This window comes from Salvelinus sp. IW2-2015, linkage group LG31, assembly GCF_002910315.2.
Source record: "Salvelinus sp. IW2-2015 linkage group LG31, ASM291031v2, whole genome shotgun sequence".
NCBI lineage: Eukaryota > Metazoa > Chordata > Actinopteri > Salmoniformes > Salmonidae > Salvelinus > Salvelinus sp. IW2-2015.
This window is the reverse complement of record NC_036870.1, coordinates 13,848,991-13,861,218: the sequence shown is the minus strand read 5'-3', so window position 1 is coordinate 13,861,218 and position 12,228 is coordinate 13,848,991. Positions and strand designations below refer to the sequence as shown.

Genomic DNA, 12,228 nt, shown 5'->3' with positions numbered 1-12,228 from the left:
GTACCTGGTTTAAGCCAAGCTGTGAGATTGACCCTGGAAGGCAGCTGGAGTGTTGACCATGGGTAGAGCGCTAATGCTCGTTTATGTTAGACCTGGTATTCACTGCTGGTATTTGAGTTACCTGTGAGGCTTATTCCTGAGTAGTTGATCCTGTCCGCAGCACTTGGACGAATTGGCCCATCTCTGAAGGCAGGCGCGAGAGACCGTTGCAGGAAGTGCAGGGAGAATGTGACGTTGGAAGACAGGTGGTAGAGTTGCACCGGTATAGCAGCTGGAGAGTTGACCTGGAAGGCAGCTGGAGAGTTGACCTGAAAGGTAGCTGGAGAGGTGGGCTGGAAGGCAGCTGGAGAGTTGACCTGGAAGGCAGCTGGAGAGTTGACCTGGAAGGCAGCTGGAGAGGTGTGCCGGAAGGCAGTTGTAGAGGTGGGTTGGAAGGCAGCTGGGCCTTTCTCTCCCAGTGCTCCCTTGTTTTCGAGCTGCAGCCTTCTTCGTTCCCCTCAGACCGCTAGAAGATAGCATACATTATTACGCTGATGTCCAGGAGGGCACTCGCCTGGACCACGGCGATGTTGGAGCAACACTCCGCCATCTGCCTCAGTCTGGAGGTATTCGTGGTGGAGGTGAGAAACGTTTTCGAGGCTCCGGTGTCCGGGAGAGAGGCTGCCCGGAAGTTACTCCAGCTTCGGCAGGACACCCTCAGTTTGGCAGGCTATGCGGTGGAGTTCCGCACGCTAGCAGCGGAGTGTAACTGGAACCCAGAAGCGCTGTTCGACACGTTCCTGCACAGATTATTGGAGGAGGTAAAGGATGAGATGGCAGCCTGAGAACTACCGACGATCCAATTCCTGCTGGTTGAGTCTCTGCAGGTTCCAGTGGTATTGGGGTTCTCTTGGCTCCAGCGACACAATCCCTCCATTGACTGGGCTACTGGTGCCATCGTGGGCTGGAGCCTGTCCTGCCACACTCATTGCCTGAAGTCAGCTCTGCCTGCCCCGGGACGTCTTCCTGGGGGTTCGGAAATTGCCTCGCACCTCTCCGCCAGCTCTGCAGAGTACCAGAACCTCTGGGAGGGGTTCAGTAAGGCCTGGGCCACTTCGCTTCCGCAGCACCGACCGGTATCCAAGAAAGTCAAGCCTCAGGTGCTGGTACGCTGCTATAGTGCCGCGGCTACACCCCCGGAAGCCGAGACCTTTCCCCCCTGTCCCAAGATTATTAGCCCCTCTGCTGTTCGTCCTCTGTTGCCCCGTACCCTCCGTATCTTTTTTACATTTTCTGTGTCTAGAGTTAAAACCATGTCTGACTGCCCCTTGTCTCCTGTTTCCAGGCCCAGACCTCTCCCCGTATCATCGACGGCCGACCGGCGTATATGATGAGACGTCACCTGAAGGTTCGACCTCGGGGCAGGGGATTCCAGTACCTGGTTGACTGGGAGGGTTATGGCCCGGAGGAGAGGTGCTGGGTCTCCGCTAGGGATATCCTGGACCCAGGCCTCATCTCTGAGTTCCAGTGCCGGCAACCCGCTCAACCAGGTATGTGCCCAGGTAGGACGCCAGGTGGCGTCCCTAGAGGGGGGGAGTACTGTCACACCCTGATCTGTTTCACCTGTCTTTGTGATTGTCTCCACCCCCCTCCAGGTGTCACTCATCTTCCCCATTATCCCCTGTGTATTTATACCTGTGTTCTCTGTTTGTCTGTTGCCAGTTTGTCTTCTTTGTCAAGTCAACCAGCGTTTTGTCTCAGCTCCTGCTTTTCCCCAGTCTCTCTTTTTCTCGCCCTCCTGGTTTTGACCCTTACCTGTCCTGTCTCTGAGCCCGCCTGACACCTCTGCCTGCCCCTGACCCTGCCTGCCGTCCTGTACCTTTGCCCGACCTCTGGATTACCGACCTCTGCCTGACCTGAGCCTGCCTGCCATCCTGTACCTTTGCCCCTACTCTGGATTATCGACCCCTGCCTGCCTTGACCTGTCGTTTGCCTGCCCCTGTTGCTGTAATAAACATTGTTACTTTGACACAGTCTGCATCTGGGTCTTACCTTCAAACTTGATAGATAAGGCTGACTTCCGGGTTAAGCGAGCAGTGTGTTAAGAAGCAGTGCGGTTTGCATATTTTAATCATCTACTCCTGTCTTAAAAGGTGGACACAATCTGAATGTGGATAATAACTGGACAAAGGACCAGGTATAAACAGGGCTATAATGGCTGCATTTAGACAGGCAGCCCAATTCTGATATTTTTTTCACTAATTGGTCTTTTGACCAATCACATCAGATCTAGTCACTTAAAATACCAATTAGTGAAAAAAAATACCAGAATTAGGATGCCTTTGTAGCCAATGAACCTTATGCATATGTTGGATTGGTGAGATCTAGTATTATGGTTTACATGCAAACACTCAGTAAAAAAAAATATATATATATATTTGGATGTTTATTACCGTGCAATTGGTTTCTCACAGGCTTCCACATAGGTCTGTCTCGATGATCCTCATAAAAAATTATAAAATTCCTTATAAACTCAGCCTTGTGTTAAGTTAACCCTTCATCATGACAAATATTGTACAATTTAACAGTGGATTCAGTGGTGTGTAATGTGACGTCAACTGTGAGTCTGAAACCTTTATGATGCTCAGTTTAAGTCTAAGAGTAGGATTTTACACTTTTCAAACATATGTATTTCATTTTCCCTTATACACATAGTCATGTACCTTAGGATTTCACGATCCTAATTCCTTAAAAGTAGCTTTCATTCATCATTTTATATAATAATAATAAAAGCTTTTATTTTGTCAAACAATCTTAAACTCTTGACTTGACCAACCTGCAGTCAGGTGTAAGGTCGTTGTGTGGGCTAAAGACAGAAAGAGCCCCACATTAAAGTAAATGTACCTTAAAAACACACACACAACCATACACACACACGCAAGATACAGCGAAGGCACAGGTGATGTTGTGTATCTGCACAGATGCTGTGCAAGGCTCAGTCACACCCTGACGTGGATCTGCTTGCGGTAGAACTCATAGTCCTCTGGTACAGTATCTGATGGAAAAAGATAGAAAGAAATATTCTAACATAGCCAGGTTAAATTCAAATTCAAGAAAATGATCTTCTGAGAGCGTTGACGTACCGTTGCAGCGGTAGCCCAGGTTGGACCAGATGATTTGCTCCTGGGAGAAGCAGAAGACGCCCAGCCTCCCGCCCCTCATTGACGTGTCCACCACCACGCCAGAGTCTGCCACCAATGTCATGCCTTCATACAGCCTCACCCTGTGACATGGGTATACACAATGATCTCTCTATACACTGAGTGTACAAACCACCTGCTCTTTCCCTGATATAGAGTGACCAGGTGAATCTAGGTGAAAGCTATGATCCCTTATTGATGTCATCAAAAGATTGAAGTGCCTTTGAACGGGGTATGGTAGTAGGTGCCAAGCAGGTGCACCGATTTGTGTCAAGAACTGCAATCCTGCTGTGTTTTTCACATTCAACAGTTACCTGTGTGTATCAAGGATGGTTCACCACCCAAAGGACATCCAGCCAACAACAGGTCATTTATTAAAGAGGACAAAGGAGGCTGGCACAAATTGTGCAGAGCAATAGACAGGCTACAGTCCAGTATAACATTAGTGCCCAAAGACCCATAAAATAATCCACAATTCGTCGTACCTTGACACGAATGGTGTATGGCAACCAACGACCTTACAGAGTTCCACTTCTTTCAGAGAAAAACAATAAACTGCGGTTGCAGTGGGCTAAGGAACAAAAACACTGGACAATGGAGAATCCCGGTTCCTGCTGTTTCACGCTGATGGGAGGACTAGGGTATGGAGAAAACCATTACATGTATCCATCATGGTGCGTGTCAACATTGCAGGCTGGTGGTGGTAGTGTGATGGTGTGGCGTGCGTTTTCATGGCACACATCGGGCCCCTTAATAAAAGTGGAGCAACGTTTGAATGCCACATGATGTCTGAACATCATTGCCAATCAGGTGCATCCCTTCATGGCAGCAGTGTCCATCTGCGAATAGATTTCTTTAGCAGGATAATGTCCCATGCCACAAGGATACGATTGTCTAGGAATGGTTCCACAAAGATGACAGTGAATTCAGCTTACTGCAGTGGCCTGCCCAGTCACCAGATCTCAATCCAATTGAGCATCTGTGGGATGAGATGGAACAAGCTATTCGGAGTAGAGATCCAGCCAACATGACACAACTGTGGGAAGCATTGGAGTCAACATGGGCCAGTATCCCTGTGGAACGCTTTCGACACCTTGTAAAGTCCATGCCCCGACGAATAGAGGCTGTTCTGAGGGGAAAGGGGGTGCAACTCAATATTAGGATAGTGTTCCTAATGCTCTGTACATTCAGTGCATAATCTGAATTATATACAGGTAGCCATGAAGAGCTATAGATCTCTCTATACAGAAAACGGCTCATTTAAATAGTGAGGAACGTTTGTGATGACGAAGTGCATTGGCAGGAGAATACAACTAGGAGTAGAGCATTTGTGGCTGTAATGCCCTTTGATGTTTTGCTCACCTGATGTAGCCCACCTGCGGGCGGTGGCTGAGGTGCCAACGGTAAGATGTCTTGTCCCTCCAGCCCACATTCCTGGGGTCCTTCCACAGCAGGGTGACCTCACCCGGGGTGTCGCCCGTGTGCCAGAGGGCATTACGGAGGTACTCACCGGGACCTGTACGTGACTTAACTGCCTGTTGAGCAGAAGGAGTAAAGTCAAGTGTTTGGCTGTGGTAATCTAATATCTATTACATTTGATGTTGAGGCATGTAGCTGGAATAACACAACAGGATGGGGGTGGGATGTGTACTCCTATTGACATAAGACAACTTTGAAGGTCTGAAAACATCTGACACACGTTTGATGTTGGAGTGTAATGTCCCTTTAAAGCCAACAGATGCAGTGTTCTGTGTGCCCCACCTTCAGTTGCAGGCCTGGCTGGGCAATGGCCCTAAAAGGCAGCGACTGCCAGTAGGTCTGCTCCATCTGTTTCCACATGACCACGTAGAAGCTGGACGAGTCCTGGTAGCCGAAGATGAAGCCAACATAGTCATCGTCCGTGGCCGTGTTGATGTGGAACGTCCCCTCAAAGTCTACCCCATTAAAGGCTGTGATGCCTGGCGGGGATCAGGTGGAGGGAGAGAGAGATACTTGACTTGTCATGCTCTTTATTGATACAGCTTCATTTAAAACTGAGAGAAAGTGGGATAAAGACAGGGGGAGGAGGAAAGAAAGACAGACAGACAGAAAGATACACAGAGCGGTAGAAGGAAGTTTACAGACTTACTTACCTATGGCCAAACCAGGGTCACTGTTCATGGTTTGAACAATTTCCATACCCTAAAACAAAATTCCAGAACAATTCTTAATTAATTAAAGTACATACAATATAATGTTTGTTTTCTATCTGGGAATATTCCAAATGGTCACCCGATTGAGCACTATCCAGTTGGGGTCAATTTGGGCTTCGCCCTCCTGGTCCAGGATGACTGTCTGATAGGCTCTGAAGTCGGTCATTGTGACCTCAGCGCTCTCTGGACACACGTCAATCAAGTCTATCACTGAGTCATTGTCAAAGTCATTCTCGCACATGTCACCAATGCCATTTCCTGATTGGACAAGGGGGACAGAGGGAGAGATCAAAACACAAAATATACCACTGAGAACACTGATGGGGATGGGAGTATAGAGAAAAATAAGTTACTCTGGTATGACATACAGTATATTTTAGGACAAACATACATAGGTCCCTGTGGTAGCTTGTCAGCAGGCCAATAAAATTCCAAAACATTTAAAACAGAATATGAAATTCTAATCTAACTTTAATTTCCAGTAAAAAGTGCCCCCCCTCTGTGCGTGTCTGGAAAGTAAAGTAACAGATTGGGCCTTTAATCCTGTTAAGACTGGGCTACAAAGCATTTCCTTCACTGTGACTCCTTCCATACTGTCAGTGTCTGTCTGGCTGGGGTTGGGGATGAGACGGCAGTTATCCGGCCCGGGAGGTCCCGCATCTGGAATGCCATCGTTGTCGTCGTCGTCGTCGCATTCGTCGCCGATGCCGTCGTTGTCTGAGTCCAGCTGAGAGCTGTTAGGGACATCTGGACAGTTGTCCCTGGAGTCCTGGTGGCCGTCCCCATCCCTTGACACATGAGGACAAGACAGGGACATTAGAAACAGGCTCATTGACCCAGCAGGCAAGACTGGTTGAAATGATGTCAGCCTGACGTATTTTTCAATGTCATGGTCGCGTCTTTCTTTTTCCCAACACAGTTAAACCAAAACCACGCCCCGTTATTCAGAGGGGCGTTCTACTACACTCCCATTGGCTAGCTAGCATTGTCTCACTCACAGGCGATAAGCGCGGAGACAGTGACCTTCCAAGGTAAGGAAGGAAAGTGTAATTGAAAAATTAGCTGCCTACCGTAATGCAGGCCTATTATTATCATGTTTGGTAACATTTGCCAATGTATTTATTTTCAGAGTTTCCATGAGTTGTAAAAATGTCTCAGAGAACTCTGCTGAATTCCCTCAATTGAAGGTCAGCTAAGTTAACCTAGGCTACTTAACGTTACTAGCTCGGTATTTGAAGTTGTTATATTATTATTAGTAGTCTATTATCAGGTAAAAGCATATGCTTATTATGAATAATTTCTCAAATATTTATTAGCTAATCATTCTGTCGAATACACTATGCTACAGCCATTGAATCTGTCTTTGAGCGTTATGTTATTATATTTTACAATCTTGAAGTACATGGGCAAATGTTATTAATCAGTGACTGAAATTTAGCGCTACGTGATGTTCACTTCCAGACTTTGTAACGCTCGTCGGAAGGATGAGACCAAGGTGCAGCATCGTACATGTTCATGCTTCTTTATTAAATCCGAACACCAAACAAAACAACAAAAGAACAACGAACGTCACGTTCCGTAGGCTACGTAGAGCTAACAAAAAACAACATCCCACAACCTAAGGTGGCAAAACATGCTGCCTAAGTATGATTCCCAATCAGAGACAGTGATAGACAGCTGTCCCTGATTGAGAACCATACCCGGCCAAAACATAGAAACACAAATCATAGAAATAAAGAACATAGAATGCCCACCCAAATCACACCCTGACCAAACCAAATAGAGACATAAAAAGGCTCTCTAAGGTCAGGGCGTGACAGACTTGGAGACTTGGAGAGTTCTCAAAGCGTTGTAGAACGCCCCTCTGAATAACGGGGTGTGGTTTAGGCTTAACTGCGTTGAGAAGAAAGACGCGTCATGGTCAGTTTATATACTTATTGTAAAATTATGTATTTTATACATATCTTTTTAGTGACAACAAAAAGACAGCTTTACCTGGTTCAGCCTGGTTGTCATCTGGAGATATAACCAGATAACAACCAGGTAAAGGGGTAATTCTGGGGTTGTTATCTGGTTCTGAAGTCCCCTAAACCAGAAAACTAGTAGGAACACTCACATATCCTGGTTGGTGTCACACACATCTCCCACCAGGTCATTGTCCATGTCAGACTGAATGGAGAAAAGACATTTCAAAGATTTCCTCAATAAACTATATTTTTATTTCAGCGTCAATCTCTAAGAACTGTATTCTTGACCTCTGACCTGCAAGGGGTCGTTGACTTCTGGGCAGCTGTCACATGCGTCTCCCACTCCATCCCCGTCACGGTCCGTCTGCATAGGGTTGGGCATCTTGGGACAGTTGTCCAGCACGTTTGGGATACCTGGCGAGAGGATGAGAAGGAGGAAGATGAGTGATTGAATTACGGTCTTGGGTCCGTATTCACAAAGCGTCTCAGAGTAAAAGTGCTGATGATCTAGGATTAAGTCCTCCCTGTTCATATACTCTTATTCATTATGATCTGAAGACGAAAGTGATCCTATATCAGCACTGCTACCCTGGAGGACTGAAACACTTAGGTTTTCCATTCTCTCCCTCTAATCAGGAACTAAATCAGACAAGGAACACAATCAATACAATGAATCAATCAATTAACTACCAGGTGGGGGGGGGGGGAAACAGCAGTAATTTGGTCCTTGTGGGACAGTAATTGAATAGCCCTGTCATAAGCGATCCATAGCCTACCATCCCCATCAATGTCATTGTCACAGGTGTCGCCAGCCCCATTTCCGTCGGTGTCCTTCTGGCTGCCGTTGGGAACATTGGGGCAGTTGTCACACGCGTCCCCATATGAGTCTGTGTCCGAGTTCTGTTGGTCCTTGTTGGGGACCAGACGGCAGTTGTCCTAGAAAAACAAAGCGGAAATACAAAATGGTGGGAAGTGGAGTCAGGGAGATTCCGTTTTGCTTACTGAACATAACCCCGCACTGACAGAATACAAGGCTAGACTGACCTCCACGTTCTGGATTCCGTCTCCGTCCGCATCTTCGTCACACTGGTCACCGATTCCGTCTCCGTCTGCGTCTTCCTGGCCAGAGTTGGGTGTGTTCACACAATTGTCCTGCACAGGGAACACAACACATCATTTTTATGGCAAGTAAGACATTTGTGTGTGTGTGTGTGTGTGTGTGTGTGTGTTGTGTGTGTGTGTGTGTGTGTGTGTGTGTGTGTGTGTGTGTGTGTTGTGTGTGTGTGTGTGTGTGTGTGTGTGTGTGTGTGTGCAGTGTGTGTGTGTGGAACATGCTTTACGGCTCGACAGTGATAGTCATTGTCTATGCAGGGGAGAGGCTGGTCGGGGTAGCCGTCGCTGTCTGTGTCTGGACCACACGTATACCCATTTCCTGCCCAGCCCACATTACACTGGAAGAGATATTCAGAGAGAATATACTAAGTAGTAAAACAATGGAACATGATTTCTTAATGATGTGATACTGTACAGCCAGATTACAACCAACTGGTTTCTGTTACAACCAGATAAAGACGTCTTTTCCATGACAATACATTTTGGGAAATATGTCATATTTTGGTGTTTTGTCTAGTTGCTAAAAAGATATTGAAGAGATAGTTCACCCAAATAAAAAATGGCATGTTGGTTTCCTTATCCTGTAAGCAGTGTATGGACAAGGTATGACAGCAATCCATGCTTTGGTTTAGTTTCCCTGGTACTAAAACATGTAGAAACAGTGCTAGGGAACTGAACCAAAGCATATACTATCCATACACTGATTACAGGGTAAGGAAACCAATGTGTCATTTTGTAATTTGGGTGAACTATCGCTTTAACAACTTCCTTTTTTTAGCCTATTGAGATGTGCTATATGTGTCTTACCTCGCAGGAGACCTCGGCAGCACCCTTTATGACACAGTGGGCGTTGACGTCGCAGGGGTTGAAGCCCAGCATGGCGCAGGACCTCCGCAGGAAACAGCCCACCGTCTGGTTGCCCACAAAGCTCTCCTTACACGGACCACACATGAACGAGCCCTGAGGGGGGAGAGGGACAGGAGGGTAAAGGGGGGAGGGAGAGAGAGGAAGGGTGAGAGGGAGAGATGGAGGAGGGAGTTGGGGGAGACAGAAGGGGAGAGAGTGGGAGACWGAGAAAGACACAAAGAGAGAGACACAGAGAGAGAAAATCGTGTATTTCTTGAAGTGGTAAATCTTTACTTTAGAAACCTCTGACTCCCTTTCCTCTACTGACCTCTGTGTTGATGCAGACAGAGTTGGGGATGCAGGTGTTGGAGAGGTCAGCACACTCATCCACATCTGTGCACTCCTACAGAGACAGACAAAACACAACAATTTAAGGACATCATGGCCATAGAGGCAATCACTTTGGCACGGTGCATATCCATACAGTGGGTGAGAAGAGGTGTCAATAGTGATGGTGTGTGTGCATGCCATGCATGTGCAAGGCTCCCGTGTGTGTGTGTATGTGTGAGTGTCGTGTGTGTGTGTGTGTGCACAATGTTTATGTGTGTATGTGGGTGTGTGTGAGAGGCAGGGGGTCTCATGTTGGTCAGACCTGCTTGTGGCTCTTGGCAAACTCCACCCCAACCCCACTGAGGAGGGATCCTGAGAAGCCGACGGGACAGGGATCACAGGTGAAGCCCTTGGCCGTGTTTACGCACCCCTCGGGCGAGAAACAGGGCCGGGCTACAGCACACTTAGACAGAGAGACAGAGAGAAACAGAACGTAACAATACAAATGTCATTGTATTCGTGTTATTTCCGCACTGCAAAGTGCTTCACTTAATGAAGGCTGGCCGCCAAACATACATTTTCTAATTGTTATTCTCTTGCAGCTGGGTTGTCGAGAGAAATAATGTGCCACCTTAGCTACAAAGAATGTTAAGGAAATATCATGCTATCATTTTTTGGTGCTCAAGAAATAGAACCCTTAGAATACCTCGTCAATGTCCTGGCAGTGGGTGCCATTCCCCGTCATGCCTTCTGGGCAGGCACCACAACGGTACCCGGGGTACTCCCGGGTCTCTGTACAGGGAACGCCCTTATAGCAGAGGTTGGGCTCGCAGCGAGACTGGGGCTCGTGGAAGCCTGGTTAACAAACACATAGAACATACCAGACCAGCGTTCAAAATAGGATGAGACATTTCTCAGCATGCCTTTCGAGCCTGCACAGAGTGCCATACGGGCAGGGTTTGCATATTACTTTAACGTATAAATGAATGATCATGTACCCATTGATTCTTGAAGAATAGCCCTTATAAATGCCTCGTTAGCTTAGTTCAACTGTCGTATCCCATCAGAACCCATAAGCTTGTGTTACTCCAATGTTTGTAAACAAAGTAAATGTAAACAAAAACTGTAGCCTCAAAATATAGTTAAAACTATAATTTTGACATCATGGATGGTCAGTCCTTCCATCCATAGCTCTGTCTATGAATTTGAGAGTGGTTACATTTCTCCAGCCCCATCCCTCAGCTTATTACCGAAACAGTGGCGGGGAGATCTCCTTTTTTATAGTGAATTGCCTTTTTAAGGGACTTTTCCATTGGTTGCATTGCGCCAGGCAAGACCAATCAAACACAGCTAAAGTATTTAATAGATTTCAATATATATCTCTGTTGATTTCCTGTGCTTCTCATCTATCTTTTCTTTATTTTATCCCCTCTGTTTCCCCTCAGTACTGCTCTTCAAGCACTCACCACACGCTTGGCACTCCAGAATGGTGTTCCTAATCAGAGACATCTCCTTCACCTGTGAAGATCACAAACATACAACAGTCACCAGAAATGTTTCATTGATTAAACTGTATTTGTACGTATATTGTAGTTACTCTCGAGAACAAGGCTATTTGTCCACTGGAAGGTACTTCATTTTTATTTATTTATTTTTCAGTGGAAAATGTCATGTTTATTTAATGAATAAGGCTAATATTTTTTTTATGACATACCTACAGTAGAAAAGGGGATAATGCAGTATCTTCTTTCTAATAATGTCAACTTTATTTCTCAACTCCTAATATTGACCAATTACGCTCAATGGGGTATCTGACTTAGGCTTTGATAAACTATCTAGCAAATCTATTCATTTTAAAATGTTGATTACTTTTCCTTGCCATTATCATTCACCTGATGATAAGACAATACGTGAATCACTGTCACTTCCTCCTGTGCCTCTCCCCCCCCCCCTCCTCTCTCGGCTCTCTACCTGTCTGATGTCCTCTCGGAGTTCACCCAGGATCTGGTTGAAGATGATCAGCTGGCCAATCAAAGCCTTGGTGTGGTCACCTGACACAGTGATGTCCAAGCATTAGAACATAAGCACAGGGAAACCATTGAAGTAAATGATAGCATTATACCGGTAACTATAATTGTTATTTAGCATTTGGGTAAATAATGATTGATATTCTCACCCAGAATGGCATTAACATCGGCACCAGCTATGGAGACAGAAAAGTCCACTTTAATCACAACACAACACATTCTAGTTACTTTAATCACAACACAACACAATCTAGTTATCTTGATATACTATTCCTAACAATGCCTCTCACATACATGAACTACTACCTGTAAACATCCCTGGCATTCAAATGGTCATGCTGAAAATAGAAAGGACAACCAATATGACATTTCTATGTTATTTATGTTGTCTCACCACTAGAGGGGGTTAAAGTGATAAGAATACAGTACCGAGATCAGCTTCTATTAATCCAATGAGTCCCACCGTACGTTTCGCACGTTTCGGACTTCTAACCCCTTTTAAACATTGTGTGTTTGAGCTACAGATGGGGGCCGGGGCCGGGGCTGGGTCTTTTATACAAAAAGTCTGAATGGT

At 46.1% G+C, this 12,228-nt stretch overlaps 1 protein-coding gene across 1 annotated transcript in view; it reads right to left on the bottom strand.

Moving 5' to 3' along the window:
* Positions 1-2,408: 2,408 nt before the first annotated feature.
* LOC111956113 (thrombospondin-3b) overlaps positions 2,409-12,228 on the bottom strand; it is a 31,474-nt gene continuing 21,654 nt past the window's right edge. The window contains exons 5-23 of the mRNA XM_023976555.2: positions 11,804-11,830; positions 11,599-11,678; positions 11,094-11,145; positions 10,334-10,482; positions 9,950-10,090; positions 9,626-9,700; positions 9,259-9,411; positions 8,679-8,789; positions 8,383-8,490; positions 8,115-8,274; positions 7,634-7,752; positions 7,488-7,540; positions 5,966-6,159; positions 5,451-5,629; positions 5,312-5,360; positions 4,941-5,137; positions 4,542-4,714; positions 3,123-3,262; positions 2,409-3,034 (exon numbers count right to left, since the gene is read on the bottom strand). Of these exons, the coding sequence (XP_023832323.1) occupies positions 2,979-3,034; positions 3,123-3,262; positions 4,542-4,714; positions 4,941-5,137; positions 5,312-5,360; positions 5,451-5,629; positions 5,966-6,159; positions 7,488-7,540; positions 7,634-7,752; positions 8,115-8,274; positions 8,383-8,490; positions 8,679-8,789; positions 9,259-9,411; positions 9,626-9,700; positions 9,950-10,090; positions 10,334-10,482; positions 11,094-11,145; positions 11,599-11,678; positions 11,804-11,830 (2,216 nt within the window). The 3' untranslated portion in view covers positions 2,409-2,978. The remainder of the gene's footprint in view (positions 3,035-3,122; positions 3,263-4,541; positions 4,715-4,940; positions 5,138-5,311; positions 5,361-5,450; positions 5,630-5,965; positions 6,160-7,487; positions 7,541-7,633; positions 7,753-8,114; positions 8,275-8,382; positions 8,491-8,678; positions 8,790-9,258; positions 9,412-9,625; positions 9,701-9,949; positions 10,091-10,333; positions 10,483-11,093; positions 11,146-11,598; positions 11,679-11,803; positions 11,831-12,228) is intronic.